Raw genomic sequence first — 23,616 nt, 5'->3', positions numbered from 1 at the left:
AATGTAGAATTTACCCTTCTTATATACTAGTACTTTAGGTATAATACACTGAGTGTAGATAGAAAAGAATGGTGCTATTGCAGTGTTATAAGGCTATCATTTTCACATCTCTCTTATTGTAAATTATGTATACACTATACCTTGTGTAAGATTGATACGATGAAGATATTTTATATTTTGTCGTAACAACTTACAGGATAACAACATACAGGATGTAATGTATGACGGAAATGTTCCATTTAAGACAGCATCATAATGAGCATAATTCTTATTTGGCATGCGTAGAAATTTTTCCTAGTAATCGCTTAATGACAAGAACTTTCAATTACAAATGTGTAATTTTGCGTGTAAGGAGTCTCTCCAAGAAGAATGAACAACAGTCAATAAATTATCATTATAAAAATTTTAACTGTGTTACAGAAATGCAATTCGATAGCGATGGTGATGATAAGGTTTAACTTAAGGACGTCCCTAGAAGTGAAGAATTGATTAAGTATGAAATTATTTAACACTTCCGTTTCAAAACTTCAGGGTGGATTCTGTTCGAACTTGGGAAAAGTAGGCGTAAATTAACAGTAAAATTTTTCGATGTATACCATAGTTTTTGAAATATTGATGCCTAAGGATTTAGAGAAAATCACTTATAGAAGAAATAACACATAAATGCATGCAATTTCATGACTTATGATGTATTTTATGGAAAAACGAGTACCGCTTGTTATAATTTTCTTTATGAGTAAATATTTGTCACGCGTTTTTTAACTATTGAATATTAGTTTTTCAAATTTTTCTTAAGAAAATTAATCTTGTTAAATGATAAAATATACCTTTAAAAACACTTCAATATAGGAATTAGATGTTAAAAACGTGAATTTTAACAACTCGAATCTAAAAATTTAGTACCGTAAGGGGTTTTAAAAAATTAACCTGCTTATGAAGGGCAATAATGAGAATGCAAATTCAAAGATTTTCTTAAGAAAACAAGATTTTTAGGTTCTTCCAGAGGAACGTCTTTAAGGACGTTTTTCTCTTGCACAAAAAAAAAAAAACAATTCATCTTCTCCTTTCGAGAGTGGCAAGGTTTATTTATCGATGTATATACAGAAGCATGAGCAAAACATTAAAAGGTTGATTTGTTTACCGTTGGCGTTTAAAAAACGTATTCTAAAACTATTTGGCCAGGCAAAGTGACATATGACTAATATATGTTACTCCTATTTCCGAGTAAAATATAACTAAAAATCCAAAATATTCACTGATTAAAACTAATGTAAAAACGTTCATAAACCTGTTTTGCCTAAAACTCTGTAAAATTTTGAGAATTTTTCTATTTAGATATATTGATTTGACTTATATAAAATACACTTTGAAAGAAATGTAAAAAATTGGTTCCATAACAAAAAGTGTCTTTAGTTGGCTTAAACTTCATGACAAGGTCGTGGATAGCAGAATTTGAAATAAATATGTAATGATGTTTATGAAATCATTTTCAGTTTTTTACTTTATGCTACAAAGATTTTAATCGCAAAAATCCAGTGTCGGGTCTTTGATGGAAATATCTATTTTTAGTATTCCTAGTACTTGCTGTATGTTTATGTATGTACATATCTCGCAGAATTCTAAAACTATTAGTCTTAAAATGTTGGAATTTTGGATTTAAGATTGGTACAACATCTCGTTGTTCTACTCTTGTTGTCTTCTTTATACTTCTATATGATTGCCGTTATCGAAATTTTTTGATAAATTATAAAACAAGCATAAAAGGTTGCAATTTTTTATTTAGTACTTACCGTTGTAACGTCTGATTGTATTATTTCAGTTTTTCGCATCATTCAAAAGCAATTAGCTGCATGATTTTCAAATTGTGGATTTATGACTAATGTTGTATTTTGATTACTTTATAAGCGTACAATGATAACATCAATTTTGAAGAGAGTTAATTAATCAATGCGACTAGAAATTTATTTATATAGTAAATTTATTATTCAATAAACAAATGTGTACTTAATATCGAATCTTGAGTAAACCAGTACTTTATATACTGATCGGTAATGTCCCCAAGGTAGATGAAATTTATTGGTAAATAATGATTATAATTTCTATCTTATTTTATCTATAGACAAAATAATAATTTTGTCGAAACTATATAATAATATTAACTTTAACAAACTCGAATATAATAATAATCACTTATATAATTACATTGAATATCCTCCATTCGATGCTTTAAGAAATCGTTGTGTTGCTTTACATGATAGTCAAGAATGGCATTAGCGCTAGATCTTCATCTTAAAAGAATTTAAGACGCTGTTCAGTATATTGAACATGTTCTTTTAGCATAAAATTTGTACATGTTTTACACTCGATTTTTAGACCGTACTACCCGAAAAAGTAATCAATTTACAAAATAATGCGTTACAGGGCAAACTCAGCAGGAAAGGGTCGATAAAAGGGTTACGATGCAAATCGCCAAAATCGTTTCCACCCCTCTAAATCGTCATCCTTCTTCATCAGCAAACATTCAGCTGTTTAATTTTTTACCCAACATTTGTAACCCCTTTATCGACGCTTAGTACGCTTACACTATTTGGTAGATAATAATAGTTTTATAATACACTATATAGGACTATGCTATTCTATTTAAATCGAAAAAAAAGAACATATTCTCGAAAAGAGGCTTTAAGTGCTTCAGAAAATATATAAAAATAATAAATATAGATTAAAAGTTATAAAACGCTAGAGAAAAATACTTTATTTTTTATAAGAAGTCAGATGATTTTTATACCCTGAATATTTGAATCTGAAGTATATTATATTTTATTATTAAGAAAATTTTGATATATGTTGTTCATAATATCACCTAACTAGTCCATTTCCCTTTGCCCGCTTGTCTCGAAAAAGAGAAAGAGATTTCGAGCTGAAATTATTATAGAGTGCTCAGGACGTAAAAAGTGAGCATGAGTTCGTAAATGAGCAACAATTGGATTTTGGGAGAGACGAACCCATCTTGTAAACCGTAAGGGATAGAACAAAAGTTTAAGCATAAAAAATGTTTCTTATAGAAAAAAAAAACAACTTTTGTTTGACACATTTTTTTGTAAATGTTATTGTTTTCCTATGAGGTTGTAAATTATGGCAAAACTTTGGTGTTCTTTTCTCCAAAACTATAACAGCTAGAGAGTTGAAGATTTGCAGGTAGCTTTAACCTGTTGGTCTTGTAATAGATTTTTGGAAACAAATTTTAGAAAATACTTTGAAAATTAGAGCAAATGATTGTCGAAAACTTGCCACAAATGTTGCTTTTTTAAAATTTTCTATTTTATTAAAAATAATGCAAGCACTGACAGTCATCATTATCCACACAGGGTATTTTAACAATTAACTCAGTCAATTGTTTATTTTTACTTATTTGTAAGAAGTTCTGTTCACATTAGCGCAGTTATTTTGTCCAGTGGATTGAAAAAAAAGTACTAGTTACAAGAAAATGTGTTCTTAACATGGTAGCAAGTAAATATATCCGGACAACCTTCTCCCCTTAAAATTATCGGAATTGATTTAGACTTAGTCCAACTTTATAAAAAAAAAAATCAAACTTTTTATTTAAAATTTCCTTGGTGCTCGTACATCCTTATAGAGGTCTTTGCCTGACAGCTATTATCTAAAAATAAAAGTTGTATAAAAAGTCTATTTTCTGAACTTTAACTCAGCGACCCTCAATCAATGAAAGTACTTCCGGTATATTTTTCAAGTCCAAATATGATGTCCAAATGGATATCAATAATGATTAGATTTGACTCGTTCGAATGTTAAATCGTGCCGTATTGTATTTTCAGTCTTTCCGTCAATACTAATGAACACAGCCCTTGTAATTTCAATGGGGTTTCCGTCTCGCATTGAATATTTACTATTGAATAGCTAGCAGCTACCTGGGTTATTCATTGTCGATACTGATATTTCATCATTATTATTTAATAATTCTATAGGTATCGAGTTTCTATGACCTAATTTTAATACCATTCATTATACAATATCTATTTTGTTTGTATCATGTGATGAGAATGAATTTGGTATCGTCCTGAAACAGCTACGTGTGTTTATAATGTATTGATGAATTTTGACAGTTTTTAAGGTCTCGCCATCAAAGACGAAAAAACGAACCTCTTATAATTTTTCCATGGCTGTGTGTGACATATAAACATCTAAAAAACCTTAGAACTCTGACATTTGTCGTTCAATTTTAATATGTAGCATACCGTTGGATTGATCTTTCAAAGGAGAATATGTTTCATATTTATATTTAGATATAAATAGATTTAAGATAATATAAAAGGCAGGTATTCTAATCCTGCAATGCATGATGGGAAATGTGTCCAGCGTTTCACATATTAACTGTCAACTAAAGTAATTTAATGCTAACTCCTATACCTCCCATAATGATAATAAATATTTTTATTATATTTAGAGGTATCTAAAGTATTCTTAATACTGAGAACAATTAGGAATATCATTTAGAAATTATGTTATAATATTATAATATTATTGCAAAAATTTAAACAAGTTTATTTGCGAACAGTTTTTGTAGAAGAATGTACGCATAGATGCACTTCGAGAACTAAAAACAACAAGATTTTGGTTCTCTGGTTGAACCGTTCTTTAGCAAGAATGGAATTTCTCCAAAACTTTCTCGCGTATTTTGTGGCATTCAGGAATGATAAGCGAGTGTTTAACTTCCTGAATATATCTTGTTGAACGCTCATGAACATTCTACAGATGCAATAATGACTTTCCATAGAGAGTGAAAACTTCTTCGGCTTTTTTCAAGAGTTGATATACTGCCTCACTATAGGATGTTTTATGTGACCACTGTTTATTGCATCTGTGCAGTCAGAGCTTGTATTTGATAAAGGTAATGAAAAATTAATTCCTCTTTCACATAATTCGCAATCAGAGGACGAAACAAATACTGCCCAACCACAAAGATAATACAAGCTGATAATTCTGATAGCAACTGTAGCAAGTTTTTTAACAACCGTTTAAGTATCCTATAGCTAAATTTTCATAAGATCGCTAAAATTTTTAAGCTCAGAATTTTTTTATAATTTATTTCTCTATTGCTTATGCAAATATGTACCCTTTTTTTTTATTAATTTACATAGTTATTAATTACATTTGATTCTAATAAATAAAATGATAAAAGATCACAGCAAAAAGAAGCAATTAGAAAAGTATCATAAATAAAATAAAATAAAAAATAAAAAAGTATAATAAAACAATAATAGTAACGCTTTTTATTGGGTTGAGTTCACATCGTTATTTTCAATGATATTGATTGCATTTGATACATAAGGTAAAATGTAGTACCTAGAGTCAAATGTACCTTGAATCATTCATTCTGTGTTTCTCGACAGATATTGATATCAACTATACAGCATTCGCATTGAAATGAGAATAGTTATCAGAATGCAAATAGACTGAAGAATGGTTGTCAATGTGGTTTGGTTTTCGATTACCGTTTTTAACGATAATTGTTTAATATTTAAATTCGAAAACATATGTAGTTTTGAAACATAATAGGGTATTTCACTATTTTTGAAAAGTACTTGAAATTGTTGATTTTGCTAATAAAAAGCCACCAAAAATTTATTTCGGAAAAATACACACGCTTTCTTGCCAAAAACTTTAATTCAATTTTAAAACTTTTTTAAACTGTCAAAAACGCGGGCATCCAATTTGATGACGTAATATCGGTATCATTACACGAAATAACACAAATAAGTTTGACAGATATATTCATAGACATCTGATTATAATAAATATAAATACTTATTATCTATGGATATATTATACTCAGCTGTCTACACTGAACTAATTGATGGTCTATGTCATCACAGAAGGGCTTACCCGCGTTTTAGGTCACGTGATATACAGTTTAAAAATTACGATTTTTAATTTTAGTATTTTAAAAGTAAAATGTGCTTTTATGACTCGAAATCAGAATATTTAAGTATATTTTTACATAAATTTTAACTTTTTTCATATTTCATGACTTATTTTTGACTAACGATAATACCCCATTGTCTTATAAACATAGATAATTGGCATGAAGATATTTTAATGCAAGTCTAAAAAAATTTAATTATAGGCAGTACACTTTACCCTATATATAATTTTATTTTTTCATGGAACTTTTTAATAATACGAATAGTTGCGAGAGCTTATACCAAGAAAACAGAGATGGTACCTACACTGGAAAAGTTATACTCTCCACTGAATTACATTACATTTCAATTTACAATTAGTTTTTTATATTATATTATACAATTTTTATTACTTTTGTTTCTTTTGCAAATAACGACAATGGCTCTGTTTGTAGCAAAAATCAAATCAAACAATAACAGTAATTTGTTTTAATATTATTTTGAAACTGTTCTTAATTAAGGTTCTGTGCTGGAAGTTGTTGTAATGTACACATAAATATGGAGAGTAAAAATACGTAGTGTCAAAATAATTGACCAGCAGCGGAGCGGGTGATGGCTAGTATCACATATATTTAGTTATACTAGACTTAACCGGCCCAGTCTTTACTTGCTTTGAATACTGGCTGGGAGGTTGCGGGTTCGAATTCATGCAGCGGCAGTGGGAACAAAAATAGTCAATAAGGCGGTATATTTATCATACTATCTTGGATTAGAACGAAGGAACCGACTCCACCCACATCATAATATTAGTTGCATGATCAGATGTAGTTTAACAAATAAGTAAAGATTAAAAATAATGATGGGGGTGGCGTTTTTTATAGAAGTGGCCGGAAAAACAGAGGCTAAAGCTCCACTATTATTTTATTAGATTTAACATATTTTTTAAGAGTGAAATTAAAAAGCAAAAAATTTGTTTAATTAATAACATACCTCTGGTTGAAAGTTTTTTTGTGTTGATTATTTTGGCAGCAAATTCCATTCCCGTACATTTTTGAACACATCTTCTAACTACTGAAAATGCCCCTCTGAAACAAGCAATAGAAAAATATTAATTTTAATTAGAATTGTCAGGCATATAACTTTTCGGTTCATACAAAATTAAGGACCACCAAATCAAATTTTATGAATGTTTTTATTAACAATACATTAAAAATTGATCCCAATTGATTTCATCCTTGCGAATAAATGGCCAGCTTTCTATACCTTTCTGTCATTTGCAAACGACGAAAAAAGTTGACTTATTGTGATTTTTAGGATTTAATTTAAGAGAATAAAAGTAAATCAGCTCACTATAATATAATTCATGATATCATTATAATCAAAATCATAAAAAAACCTATTCGCATCGTGTGTGAGTTTTATTCGTGGCGTTTCCATGGTAACGATATACTTTTATTTATAGAATTTTATGGATGCATATATAATTGTATGGATTGCATTTATGACTTACATTGAAAATTTAATATTATGGTCTCACAAATTTAAATAAATAATTATGATAATTTTCATTTAAAAAATAATATTTATGCAATGTGATTTCTTATTTTCACGATTTTTAATGCATTAAGTTTAATTAATTAGTGTTTTCCAATAATTTTAATTTAACATTTCTATAACATTAACATTTATTATAAAGAATTACAAATTAGTCATAACAGCCTTCTTTATCGCCAAAATTTTTCACTGGCATCGATTTTATTGTCCCTGCCACGACTACGCACACAATGAATATTAAGCAATATAAAAAATATATCATTTTATATACCTTTCTACCTTTTGCATATAAATGAGGGAAAAAACTTATATGATCATACTTGAGACTTCTGTTTCGAATTCTATTTATAAATTCTTAAAACATAATATTATAAATTTAGTAAAATTTTTTAAAATATACCATAGTTTTTTTAATATTGATGCCTAATGATTTAGAGAAAATCACTTATAGAAGAAATTACACACAAATGCATTACACATTTCATCATTTTAAATATATTTTTATGGAAAAAAACGAGAGACATGCTTTTAAATAATGAATAATATATATGGCAGTAATGAAAATTCAATATGGCGACCTCCAGACGCCATATTGTGAAAATGTATGTGTGACACAATGAATATGTGTCGACCGATTTTTGTGATTCTGACGTCAATCTATTTGCTTTAAGCTACTAAGTGCTACTAAAGAGATAGCAGTAATGAAAATTTATTATGGCGACCACCAGACGCCATATTGTGAAAATATAATTGTATTTCTATGTGGCACACTACAGACCAAACGTGGATACCGATTAACCTTGCGAATGCTACTGAAGATATGGCAGTAATAAAAATTAAATATGGCGACCACCAGACCCCATATTATGAAAATGTAAGTATGATCCCATGTGGCACACTAGAGACCTCAAAGGACCAAAAAGACATACATAGGCTGAAAATGTAAGTCGACAAACTATGGTAGGTGAAGTATCGTTGAATAGGTATTTTAAAATCCTAACTAAAAAGGGTAAAATAAAAAAAAATTATTTAAAAAATCAAAAACCCCGACTGAGTTAAATATAAGTTGAAAAGAAAAAAATAAGTACAGCAGATTACTATTGATACAATCTTACTTTCTATCTCTTTTCAATACATCTTATTCAAAACAATCCAAAAGTACAATTTGTTTGTGCAAAATTGTACCATAAATAGTTGAGTAAGTTAATATACAAATAATACGTACTTAGCCTTTTCAAATAAATGAGGAGCTGAACTAATCAACAATAAAAGATGCTGAAACACAAAAGATAACACAATTCGATTCAGGCTTCCGCCATTGTCGAACGAGTCCTTCAATCCAACCTTTACCAACCCACATATTATAATTAATTTTAAGAAATATAAAATATTTTAGTAATAATTTATTTTCAAAGAAATCAGTTTCTTAGGATTCAATTAAGACAAGAAATAGTTTCTAGGAAAGTGTTCTACCAATGTTCAGCTGTGTTCTACCACTGGTAAGATTAAATCACTCTTTAATGTTTTTTTAGCATAGCAGGTTGTAAGACCAAGTGTACATCATTTGAAAAACTTAATTGATTTGACTTTTAATACGAAATTAATTTTAACATACTTAAACGAAATATGTTAAAGAATATCTACCTACATTATTTGAGCAATTTTACATGAGCAATTTTATAATTGCTTGTTAAAATTTTTTCAAAAAGCAAATTATATATTTGTCATAGAAACATGAAACATTATTATTTACTTTTGTTCACAATACATTTAAAATTTAAAAAAATTTATTGATGCGGAAAATATTATGCTTTATGCTATAACAGAACAATGTTTTTGATGGTTATGTTTACACAATAAAAACTCTTTTAAAATATTCAATTTTATCATGGAATAATTGAATTAGTGAATGCCTTAAAAACATCATTTTTACACCAAAAATAACTAATTTATTAATCGACTTCAAACAAAAAAGAAGGAGGTTATCAATTCGATTGTATTTTTTTAATGTTTGTTAGCTCAGACCTTTCGACTGGATGAACCGATTTTGATGAATCTTTATCTATTTCAAAACTAGTGCGTCCATTTAATTGGTCCAGTTCAAAAAAAAAAAACCATAAAAGTCTTCAATTTGCATGCACGACCAGAAGACGAATAACTCAATATCACGCCAACCGATTTCAATGTTTATTTTTTTAGTGACAAATTAGTTAGTGTACTTCGGATTCATTAAAATCACAAAATAAAAAAATTAAAAGAAAATCGACTTTTACGAAGATAAACTTTTTCAAAGCAAATTAATATGCAATAAAAGTAAAAAAATAACGATAATATAATGGAGTTAATAAAATTATTGTTATTTTTGAAGTCGGTGTCTGCCAAGCTAATGTAGCAAACTGTTCTGCCAGAGTTGTGTCCTTGGCTGACACCGACCCCAAAAATAATAATAATTTTAACTACATTATATTATCGTTATTTTTTTACTTTTTAGTGCATATTAATTTGTTTTGGAAAAGTTTTTCTTTTGAAGTCAGTTTTCTTTTTGTTAAAAGTTTTTTTTATATTAGACATAGGATGTTGTAACGGACACGAATATAAGTTTAATTATCGAACTATTTCTTATCTTTTCAATCATCTAACTAAATCAATAGCGTCTATGGTCTACCAAATCAGACATTACCATTTCTATTACACTTTACATATTTATCGTTACATGTTATGTAAATCATCTTCATCATTTGGTAATTAATTATTCACTTATGCTATTTGTTTTTCCAATATTTTAGGTATTCCCTCCGCAACAGAAGAGACCTCAGCATTGGTTGCATTACCGGAAATTGAACAAATGTTAAACATTAAAGAATATTGCAATATCATTATATATATTTGTATAATAATTTTAGTGATTATAATTAATAATTATTAATTAATTTTAATAATAATTTTAATAAATGCAGATGACGTAGTTATATATAACGATTTTTATTATTTATTTATATTTTAATTTTTATTGAAAACATTCTTACTGGTACATAACCAATATTTTTTTTGACGAGCAGTTTTACTGATGGAGGTTTCATTTCATTCGAATCTATTCAATTTTTATACAAACTTTTCGTATGAGCGTTCTTGGTATTTTTAGAAGAAATTTTGTTAATACTATTTTTGAATTCAATAACACACGCTTCGCGATAATTTTATTTAAAAAATGATCAGTGAATGGAATTCATGAGACTATTGATGGAACATTGAATAGGTTTCGAATACAAATTGAATAAACGTTTTATTAATTACTTTTTTTTTTTTTTTTTTTAACAAATAATACCTGTACAAGAAAAACAAAACATGCTTTTTAAACAGACTGAAATTTTCCCATTAAATAAATTTTCCCAACAAATGTTTATTTTGCAATATGGAAATCATCACACTTTAAACACGTTAATTAAGCTTTTATAAGCTGGAGAAATAATTGACTCGTATATTTTATTGAAAGTTCATACAAATAAGTGTATCGAAACAGAATGAAAAAAATGTAATTAACATTCAACCTAAAGCTGTTTATGTATGTATGAAATTTTATTAACCTTTTCATTCATGCTAATAAATTTTTCAATGGGCTTGATTTAGAAATCTCTTCTTTTTGTTGGGTAAAATTATTGTTTAGACAAGAGTTTCGTATATTTGTAGAGAAATTACCTTTGTGATAGAAGGTATTTAAAAAAATGTTTCAAGATTTTTTCTCAGTTTCTCAAAAAAAAAAAAAAAACTTTTAACAAAAAAATAACCGACTTTTCCAAAACTATTCCAAAACAAATAAATATGCACTAAAAAGTAAAAAAATAATTGCGTATTCTTCTGAATAACAAACAATAATCAAAATATTTTTTAAAGTTCTCCTAAGTAAAGTTTTAAAAAAAAATATTCTTAAAAACTTCTTAAAAGTCAATCAAATTATTCCGATAATATAATGTATGTCTCAGTCAAGTTAATATAGCAAACTGTTCTATCACAGTTGTTTCCTTGGCTGACACCGACTCCAAAAATAGCAATAATTGTAACTATATTATATTATCGGAATAATTTGATTGACTTATAAGTAGCCAGAACTTGACCAAATTGAAATGGGACCACACGAAAAACATCAGCTTTCAAATCTTCAAAATCGGTTCACCTATAGTCGAAAGTTCTGAGATAACAAACATAAAAAAATACATTCGAATTGAGAATCTTCTGCTTTTTGTTTGAAGTCGATTAAAAAGTAATAGGAACTGTACCAATATCTTTTCAAACCTAGGTAAAGACTGTTGAGTGTAGAGCTAATCTTCGAAACAAAGACTGGGCTATTCCTGTATTCATATCGATTGATAACACCGTTTTAAGTATGACTGTCAAATTTTTGCCTCAAATCCGGTCTTCGTCCAAGCCTGGAATCAAGTAAACAATTTTGCCAAAAAGAAAAAGTTGTACCTTTTTGTACGTACAAATTCCAACTCTTGATAGTTTGGCCCAAATTCGAACATTTGGTTACAAGTTTCCAAATGTAAAAGCTAATAGTTTCCGATTCCCGTGGCATCTTCTCGAATGATTTTATTCTGAAATACAATCTCGATAAGTTTTAAGAAGTTAATAAAACTATTCTTAAATAATTTTAATTTATACCGCTAAAGTATCTTTCTTACTCGAACCCAATAACAAAAAGTAAAATTTAATTCAAATCATTAAAATAACAATTTGCAAATATACTTACTTGTTGCGTATAAAAATAATACAGAATATTTTTTCTCTACAAATTTGTTAAAAAATGTAAAACCCAATTCTTGTTAAATCATTTATTCTTTGTTCATTCTTTTGAAAAAAAAAATAGTAATAAAAAGAAAATTTGTATAAAAAGAACAACTGATATATAATGTACGCAAATGAGAAACACATAGCGACTTCTCCACCTTAAAAAACTCATTTAACGTATCGCGATAGGTACTTGGAAAGTGTTTAACAGTAGCGTACACAAAAACTTTCGTAGTTAGCTTTCCGTATTAACAACAACAAAAATTTGAGAAATAATAGATATACTACGTGTGTTAAGTATCGATCGTAAACCATTTAGTAAAACATAACATCTTTACCGAATCATGGTTGGTAATTTATTTTCTATATATAGATACATTATCACTTAGTCAACTGGAGCCGTGTAATTAATTGTGTGAAAATTAATCGAATTATAAGAGACAAGGTAATACTAATGGGTAAGTGATCGATCGTTCCTCAAGATCAATCCTACATAAAACGAAAATAACTGTTGTTTCAGAATAGGATAAATTCTTTTTTTTAGACGAAAAAAATGTCTGAAAAATATACTCTATGTTTTTATACCCTGAATATATTAAATATATCCAGGTATATTAAGATTAGTTCCAAGTTTGTAACGCTTAAAAATATGAATAAAACGAACAAATTTTGGTATAGGTGGTCATAAAATAACCTAATTAGTCCATTTCCGTTGTCGTGAGATCAAAGTGAGATCGAGTTCGAAAATGAGCAATAAAGGTCAATTGGGTCTTGGGTCCGTAGGTACTATCTTAAAAACCGTTACAGATAGAATCAAAGTTTAAATATAAATAATCAATTTTTGTTTGAAACATTTTTTCGTAAACAACATCCGCCCTAAATATTGTAAAATAGCGTGTTTTAAAGATAAATTGGGTGATTACTCAAATCAGATATGTAAATTGATTTTAAGATGATTGTAAGCCTACAGTATAGTAAAAAAGTTTTGGTTTATTGCACGGTTCATACATATAAACCAAATACATGCTTTACAGTAAAGTAATGAGTTATATTTAGCTTTACAATACCACACAACTACAAAAATATATAATATATTATGTGCAAGTGATGCTTATAATTTTGATAATATAGATATCGCTCTTCAATCATCAATACTCTAACTGTAGTCGTCTCTGTTTATATCACACTCTCTAGATTTTTGTATGTAGAAATATCCAATTGAAAAGATAGGATTCATAATTTTTTCAGCCAACTTTGAACGATAAAATAATAATAAAAAGCTCGATGACCTATGAATTTTTTTTATTTTTGGAAAATTTGTTAATCAAAAAAGTATTTATAAAGTATTATTGAAATCCCTAGTATTATTCAATCCTTGCATATGTCCTTAAATTGATAGAAATGGCATATCAGATTTCAAAACTTCAACTTCCTAATATCTCAATCGAATTGATTACACAAAATTCGAAGTAAAACATAACGAAACATTAAGTTAACGTAGTTTAGACTATTATAAAACTTCTTAGTGACAAAGTTCTTAAGTCATTTAAAAAAGAAAAACAGTATATATAATATGAATTGAATATAAACAATAAGATAAAAACCCACATCTCATCTTTAACTTAAAAATGTAATTATTATAAGTCACGCTACTGTTTCATTATATTTAAAAAAATGGTGGTGTATTTCTTTTTAAATAAGATGATTTCTTAAAGAAAAGTACAAATACATAGGTACATTCAAAGAAAGCAGTACATTTTGTTTTTCTTCTTTTACTAGGTAATATTATTATGCCGCATGCTTTTACACATTTGAACAAGATGTCTCAAAAATGATAGAAATTGTGCTTTTATAAAAAAGGTAAGTAAATTGTATAAAGCAGAAAAATATTTCATTCGTTCTGAAAATTTCAAATTTGAAATTTTTCGCAAGAGAATTTCAGTGACTGGCAATTATCTCTTTACAGATACATGAAAAAGAACAATTAACAGAGCCACAGATTATTGTTTTTAATTTAAAACAGATCTGCAACTCCCTGACTGATTCCAAAATTTCGTGCGCAGAAATTCTTACCTGCTTTGAGGACTCCGAAAGCGACGTCACTAAACCGAACAACGTCTTTTAATAAGACTGAATATACGTTACTGATTTCATTGAAACATATCTTTGAAACAAATATATATTATAGAAAGTGTAACTAGATATTTTTGTGAATTATAATTTATAATTGAAAGAACTAAATGATTGAAGGTGTCATATTCTAATTTTTTATTTTACTACTTGCCCCAATAGATGTTACAACAAACCCCAAGCACTGGGTATGTTTTAACATCGCCTTTTTTTTAAATAAAAATGTAATTGTGGAAGAGTAATCCGTAGTTTTGATTTTTTTTCAAATTGACTAAATAGAAAAATGGTTTATCAATTAGGACTTTCGCTCTCCTACAGAGCAGAACCGTGACGATTGCTATCCTGTTAGATACATATGGATACAATATACAATAAATATCTTGTTTACATTACTGATAGGAGTAATTATACATTTGAATTTACGACATTCACTCTTGAGAGTCTATCGAGAAGGAAAGGGAAATTGAGAACTTGCTTTGACATTGCCCAGCGTTAGACAACACACGCTTCTTTAAAATAAGGCATAGTTCTTTGTCGGCGAAAAAAATACAGAAAAGAAACTTGTGAAAATAAGTAATGTTTAGGTAGTATGAGCGCCAAAGCTCTTTTAGATTTTTGATGATTTTTGTTATAATTTCATGAATGTAGACGAAAATTACGAATAAAATTTTTCGATATCTGCCTTGGTTTTCGAAATATCGAAAGCTAACTAATGAAACAAAATTTTTCCATTATTTAAGATATTTTAAAACTTAATAAAGATATCGAAAAATTTCGTTCAATAATAAATAAATATTGTCCAGTTATAACATAATTTACCATCAAAATTGAAAATATAAATTTTTTTAATTTGTGTCTCCACTACCGTGCTCATACATCCTTAATTAGTCAGGCACAACGGTTTTTTTTCTCAATAATTTATTAGGGTTTTAACTTTAATTTAAATAGTTTTATATTATTTCCACCGTCTAGTTTTGGAAAAAACTATGAAAACATATCAACCATCTACCGTTTTACCGTAAAACCAATGTTAAATAGGCATATTTTGAAGTCATTTATTTATTATAATAATCGGGCAAACTCCTCCTCCCCCTCCTTAAAATTTTCAGAATTGATTTAGACTTAGTCCAACTTCATACAAAAAATATCAAGCTTTTGTTTCCAAATGGCCTTGATGCTCGTGCATCCTTAAACATTAAGAAATTTTATAATGTAATAATCAACAGCTACCTTCCATGTTTTTGTTTTTAAAACACCCAGTTTTTAAAATATATGGACTAAATGGATACATGGACTAAACAGTCAGATTGTAGAACATATACCATACACAGACACCCATCTGTACACTCTCATATTGATTTTACCTACAACTAAAAACTTGAAAAGAAAAAGCTTCATCTTTCTTACCTTGACTACGAAAATAAACAGTAGATGTGTCTCACTACGGGTGTAGCAGTACTAAAACTGTGTAGACATATTTTATTTATATGATGGTGGCACTACTGATATTGTTCTTTAGAACATTACGACTATAACTTCTACATGCACACAGACAATAGAAAACTTATAATGAAACAGTTTAAATAGTGAAAAACTTCTGATAGGAAACAAAAAGTGTTGTTATCAAAAACTTTAGAAAAGGAAAAAAACGGATGAAGGAACTGAATGTGAATGTTAACGGACCATTCAATTTCGTCTCACACAATTAGATATGACATCTTATGTGTTGTTCCTGTGGTAAAAATGTATTTGACTCGAAAGAAAAATATGAAGTTCACAATTTGAATCACAAATGATAGGCACATACATACTGTGTCCAAAAAATAAGGTGACATTTGAATTTAAACAGCCCGCCTTTGTTGTGCATTATGAATTCCTTCCGCCCGGCCAAACAGTCAACAAGGAATATTATTTGAACGTTATGCGTCATTTGCATAACACTATCCGCCTAAAAAGGCCGGAATTGTGGAAAGACAAATACATGGCTTTTACACCACGATAATGCACCATCCCATACTGCACTCATAATTCGTGTCCATTTCGTCAAAAACTCAACACATACCGTTCCGCAACCACCCTATTCACCTGACTTGGCTCCGTGCGACTTCTGGCTGTTCAGCAAGCTCAAAAGACCGCTCCGGGGACACCGTTTTGATACGATAGAGGAGATTTAAGCCGCAGCGAAGATGGAACTGAAGGCAATCCCGGAAAGTGACTACAACCAATGTTTCGAAGATTGGAAAATCCGTTGGCATAAGTGCATTGCATCGAGAGGGGATTACTTTGAAGGGAATGCAATTGATTTGGAAGAATAAAGAATTTTCAATAAATAAAATAAAGAAATTCATCTACAAAGTAGAAAATAAGGTACAAATAATTTTAACCCTAAATCTAAAATTGTCTTGGTGCTCGCGCTACCTTAAGTGTGCTACAACTATTGATAAGCTTGTTTATTTCATCCCCAAAAAGAAATATAATATTATTTACTTCTTTAAATTCAAAAGTAAATAACTTAAATTATTTATGGAAAAATAAGCTGAAGTAGATGAAAAGTTAAAAATGAAAATAATATCAATATCCATGTATTTCCTGTTTAAAATTCTATATAAGTTGGATGATAGTTCTATATGAATGAACGAAAATGTTGTCGAATTTGTTTAAAAATGGTTATGATACAGCGATCTAATAGGATATGCAATATCTACAAAGTGCCATCATTTTACAGCAGCTGAAAGACGCTGCTGTAGTGAAATTTATAGTGTATGTGTCCTGATATTATTTACGAAGAAATATTCATTGGAAACTCAAAATATATCCTTACAGTTAAAGTTAACTCTATGTTGAAACGGTAAATATTATACATGGATATTGACTAATGATGGCTATATCCTGTGTAAATAAACGCCAGTCAAATGGGATAAAAAAGTGAGAAAAAGCAATTGACAGAGTTAATTGCTTATATACCATATTGTCTATACATCCATGTTGATAACGCAATCGTCAATTTTGAGTAAATTAAACATTAAAATTTTGACATCAGCACTATCAAGCGAGAATTTTCTCTAAATGGAGATGCCATTCGTTTGACAACGGTAAAATTTTGGGGTAGAAAAATTCCGAGGTACTGAAGTCAATTTTAATTTCATCAGAATTTAAAATTGAAGGAAGGGCAATCATATTGGGTGGAAAAATCGTTGTCAAACGAATGACATTTGCATTTTAAGTCTGGGTGTGCTAATGTGATAATTTTTTAATTATGTTATAACTACCAATTAGAGAATGTACAAACGAATAGACTGACTACAAGGCCATACTAAAAATTTAAGATGAAAAAATTGTTTTTAACTTCCGGTACCGAAGTAAATAAATGCACAGCATTTATTATGTAATTCGATTCGAATACTTATGCATAGAGTTAGTATCCAACAACGCCGTAGATATTTGCTGGTGCAGGGGTGAGATATTCGTATTCATCTGTACCGCGCAAAACCCACGACATGATGCTTAAACTTACGTTTTCAAACAGGAGCATCTTTTTCAATATCATTTCTGATGGGTCATTTTACTCGAAAAATTTTAGCATGGGCTTGTAGTCTAGAAGGGAAGTGCTATTTGTAAGGCGTTGGCAGTACGGACATTTGAAATTTAGCGTTCGCGTTATACGTGGATGATCAATATATTTGTAGATATGAAAATAGATATAAATATTTATCCACTATTTGTGTGTTCATATTTATGACATAATTTATGTCTTCAACACAAATAAAATATAGAGAAAATAAAAACACAGGTGTAATAAAAGAAAACAACCAGAAATACATTGAACATTTTTGTATAGATTTCCCATAGGGAATGTCTATGAATTTTATTCGATGAACAGAAAAATATAAAAGAAGATTCGATGTTTTATGAAAAACTACTATTTATTTAAACATATTTATACTCTCATAGGTAATGCTTGGTTGGTAGGTAGTAAGTATTATTATATATAATGATGAAAATTTAAAGGAAATCACAAAAGATCATGATCATGCGTAGTATTTATCTTTTGAATCATTTTATACAGAAATATTAAACTTAATGACCAGTTACCAGTTGTCATGGGGATAAAAAGGAGATTCAACGTATACAAATTCAAAATTCATTATAAATTGTAGATTCTAATGAAATATTCTAAGAAGTTTATAGTATACAGAATGTTTTCTTAAGTTTACATATGCTTGAAATTCAAGAAATAACTTTGATCGATAAAAATGCTTAAAGCGAAAAATGTTGGGTATGTAGGCGCCCATCCCACGCAGAAATTAAACTTGGTCTAGGTTTCCAGGCTCAATGAAAATCTCTCTATACTCCATAACTGGTAATCGATAGATGAACACTAACTGAAGTTGTTATTAGGTAATTAAAAAGTAAGATTTTATGTTCGAAAAATTTTCCGCAAAACGTAAAGTTTAGGCAAAAACTGAGTGAAAAGTTTTACCCAAAATTTATTATTTTTTATAATTGTTTCTGTGCCAATCAAGGCACTCATTGGAAAACTTGTCCAATAAATTCAATAAAGTTGTTGCATACCATAGCATCACACAAAAAGCTAGATTTTTGCTATCATTTACTGTCTAAACTATTCGGTTTACAAAAACATGTTTCAAACAAAAAATGTGTGTGTACTTATAAAGAACAACTTTCTTAATTAAAGCGTTCATCTATTGTTTGTCAGTTATGAATCAGAGTGAGGTTTTCGTTGAACCTGAAAGCTTAGATCGAACTTGATGCCTGTATAATATGGATGCCTTTGAAACTAACTTTTATCGTTTAAAGCATTTTCTTCGATTAAATTTATTTATCGAGTTTCAAGCATATGTCAACTTAAGAAAGGCATTCTGTATATGGTAGCCGTTTTCAGCCTTAATTAGCTCTGCGATATATCTATATAAAATTTGTTATTAAAATACAGACAAAAATACCACCCAGAGGGTTCTCGAGATTGCTGATTTTGAATCTGATCATGATTTAATTTTTGGTAAAATGATTCTATATATTCCGTATATCTAAATATAATAAAGTATTGCGATCAAATTGAGGACCCTGATTCCAAAAAAGTGGATTTTAAAAAATGTTGCGTCCGTCGTTATATCTGTTACCAAGCTGGAGCCTTCAATTTTCAACCGATTTTTCTCAAACTCGGTACATAGGTTCAGTTTGGTCATAATTCCAGACGATTTTTTCCCTAGGACTTTTTTCAAGGGTACTGCCCTCTAGGCCAAAACAGGATTTTTGGGGTTTTCTCAAAAACGGTTCTAACGATTTCGATTAAACTTGACACAAGGCTAGACCTTAAGGTGTTTCTGGAATTGGTATAAACAATATATCCGGGAAAATTCCAGAAGGCCCATATCCTAGGGAAAACCTTTCCAAATACAGGAAAATGGGATTTGGGACAGCAGTGAAACTTCGTATCAGGGTTTATACCAACAAGGTTCTAGGTTTGATATAACACCTTTCTGGGACCCTCCCCCTGGAGCCGTGGAGATGTAGGAGATCAAATCTTCAAAAGTGGTCAAATCAAACCTACATAAAATTGATCAAATATTATTTAAAATGTCCTTTTAGGTAACTTTTGTAACTTGGAGATCTTTGCTTAACCCCACCCTTACCAAACTACATCTTCTAAATATTATGAGGGGAGGGGTAGCCATTATTATTGATTTGAAACATCTCAATGGATGCATTAAATTTTATTTTGTTTGGACTATAAATTGTTCTTATTAGATTAATGTATACTTTAAAAAATTTTATGAAATTTAATATTATTTACTATTCTAATTCGAAAAGGTTGTTTGAATATCAGAATGGGATTGTGGTTTACAAACAAATAGAAATATCTTATAAATTTTAACATTAAATCATAACCAAATATTTTCTTTGTATTCTACATTGTTGTTTCTTTTTCGAGATTATGGTAATAACTGGGAGGGGAAGGGACGAACCCCCCCAAATATGAGGAGTAGTTCTTAACATTGACTACAAACCTACCAAATTTGAATATGCACCGATGTCTCTGAAATAAAATGCCCCGACCATTTTTGTAAGGTTTTATGCATTTACATTCAGTACGTGATACTGAACCTGTTTAAATAAAAAAATAACTCCTGTAATTTAATGCAGACAAAAATTCTTTGTAGTCTGAAGTATAAGAACAATTCAAGAGAGAAATGAAAATCCACATACCGGTTGTTTTCAAAATAGAATTTTAAAGATACAAAATACATAAAAATAATGAAACTCAAAAATAATAGTTTTCAATTGACATTCTAATCATGTACCATTTTTAAAAATAAAGGTAAATATAGTAAAAATTCAAAAAATTTCAAATTAATAATTTATCGATGTTATTATCGATATTAGTTGATAATTGACATTGTAAAATTTCTTGAGATCAAGGTAAATACGCCACTCTGTATATTTTGTATCAATAATATTGAATTTCCTAATTTTCTCCAATCTGTACGTACCACACAGAATATTTCTAGCCAATAAACTTTGTTCAATACATATATACTAAAGTTATTATTATATTTGGGACGTATAATATAACAGAGATCTATCAAGTTAGCAGATACAATCAGCCTTTAACAGGTATTATGGTGTAAAAAAATTGTAAATTAAATCTACTAATATTGTGTCTATTACTTTCAAGAAATTTTTGTTTTTAATCAACAAAGTAATACAATTTGAGCGCCAAGGCAAATTTAGAGTTGTGGTTGAAATTATATGTACCTTACTTTTAACTTTGATGATTAATTTTGTTATAACTACACGAATGTAGACGAAAAATAATATGTAATAACATTTTTCGATATCTACCTTAGTTTAAGAAATAAAGGAAGCTAAATAATTAAACACAATTTTAAATTTTCGATATTTTGAAAATTACTCCAGATATCGAAAAATTATATTTTATTTGGACTTTTCGTCTTATATTGACTATTGATAACATAATTCATCATCAAAATTGAAAATATATACTTTTTAAATTTATGTCCTCACTACCGTGCTTATACAACCTTAATTAGTCGGGCACAACGGTTTTTTTTTTTTTTTTTTTTTTTTTTTTTTCAATAGTTTATTAAGATTTTAACTTTAAATAGTTTTTTTTTAAATATCCATCGACTAGTTTTGCAGTAGTTTTATCATCTATCTACCGTTTTACTATAAAACCAATGTTAAAACCCGCCCTTCTAAAATTTTCAGAATTGATTGAACCTTAGGTTCGAATTCATATTAAAAAAATCAATCCATTCATCCAAAATTTCCCTGGCGCTCGTACATCCTAAATCAACAAACTTAATCATTTTTTTTTTTATCATAAGAAATGTTTTCGATACCAAAATGTCGTTTGGTAAATTTTAATTACCAAAATTATAGCAAAATTAAATGCTTTAATTCCTACTTTAGCACTTGAGAGAATTTGTTGACTTTAAAATCGAATGTGACTAGCCTCGATGTATCAATTTTTCATGGCAATTTCCCATCTCATTACCACTTAATAACACAAATGTAGAGAATGTTCAGCGTAAAAAAAAATCGCATAGATTTTAGCAAAAATAAACTTTCAAAAAAATGATTAAAGCAGTATCTGAAAAACTCTTACTCGATCGCATTTTAGGATTGGGATTATATCTATTAAATTTACCGTAAAATCAAAATTAAATGTTTATAGGCAACAATATTGATTCAAAACTAAAACTAAGTGAACTGTTACTCAAAACTTCAAGATCAGTTTTTAAACTAGAAAAATGCAATGCAAATCTCATAGAAATAATAACTGCATATAATGACGTACGTAAGGTTATCGACCTAGAAACTCACTTATATTTTTTAATAAATATAAAATGTTTTCTACATGTCATAAAAAGAGAAGTCTAGACAAAAATTAGTTCGAAAAAGGTACATACATAATATGCTTGATACTTTGGATTAGTGCAATGAAATTTTTACCTGAATTTTTTATCTAATGAGATTAAAAATTTATTCGCAAAGGTTTGAATAAGGATTCCAACTCAAACCTGTTTCCGCTTTACTTATTAGTTTTGTTTACTTTTAATCATGCATACGATATTTATTTACATCATGGTCTACTATTCGATTATATTTAATGTTTTTAATATGATACATACAACGTAAACTAAATATTGACGAATATCTTGTCTAGTAATCTTAATTAAAGAGAATTGAAAAAAATACACTTCAACCAGGACTCGAACCCGGACGTCTTTGATTAATGACTCAATTAAATCGATTTGATAAACTGTTTAGCTTCGATATTTTAGCGTTCCCAAAACTAAAGTTGGATTTTTTGGGAAAGTTCATAAATGTACCGTTTGTGGACCCACATTCATACCATCCTTTGGCAATGTTTTTACTTCAAGAATTTATAGCGATTTTTTGAAACCTTAAAAAATCTGCTAAAATTATTCGAGAAATGGGTTAGAAACCATGGCTACGCCCATGGTATTTATTTGCAACATTCCTTTCACAAATCTTTTAAAGAAAATATAAAAACAAGCGCTTTTTATTTCTGTCTTACCTTTACATGGGCGAGGAATCAGTATGCAAAACCCTGAGAAAGCTTTATTAAGGACGTTAGCTTCGTAGACCTATGTACATATAATAATAGATACTTATTATTTTAATAACAAAACCTGGTTTATAATATCTATGATGAATCTTGAACTATCATATGCTGTAAGAAGCTTAAATGAACTTCGTATACTCGACTCGTACAATGTTGAATGTACATGATTATTATTTGTGAATTTGATATCTTGTTATAATTTGAAGATAATACTTATTTATTTGTAAGGCAAATAATAATAGTAATAATCGAAATGTTTTTTAATTATGTAAGGATTGTAATTACATCTCTTTCTTATAAGTAAATTTAAAAAATCAAAGTATAATAATTAATAAAATAAAGTTCAAAAACTAAAACCTCGACGACTGCAGAATCACGCTCTTAAAAGTAAGAAAACATGAAAATATTTTCATCTGAAATTGTTATGAAAAGTAAAATGGTTATTACAGTCGAGGGATTTCTTTACGGTCCTGTGGAAAACTGTTTAATCTTAGGCTGTAATGATGATTTTAAAACGTGTTTTCCAAGATAGGGGCTAAGGCTTACGCCCCTGCGTCCCACCAATTAGGATTTACACTCGAAGGATACCCCTAA

General features: G+C 28.8%; 1 protein-coding gene across 22 annotated transcripts in view; it reads right to left on the bottom strand.

The window, feature by feature from the left end:
- LOC123298601 (calcium/calmodulin-dependent protein kinase type II alpha chain) overlaps positions 1-23,616 on the bottom strand; it is a 181,013-nt gene that overhangs the window by 90,631 nt on the left and 66,766 nt on the right. For all 22 annotated transcript variants that reach the window (XM_044880662.1, XM_044880664.1, XM_044880666.1 and 19 more), the window contains exon 2: positions 6,909-7,003. In XM_044880662.1, coding sequence (XP_044736597.1) covers positions 6,909-7,003 — 95 coding nt within the window. The remainder of the gene's footprint in view (positions 1-6,908; positions 7,004-23,616) is intronic.

The sequence above is a fragment of the Chrysoperla carnea genome, chromosome 4 (genome assembly GCF_905475395.1).
Source record: "Chrysoperla carnea chromosome 4, inChrCarn1.1, whole genome shotgun sequence".
NCBI lineage: Eukaryota > Metazoa > Arthropoda > Insecta > Neuroptera > Chrysopidae > Chrysoperla > Chrysoperla carnea.
The sequence above is the reverse complement of the archived record's forward strand: the minus strand, read 5'-3'. Positions and strand labels throughout refer to the sequence as shown.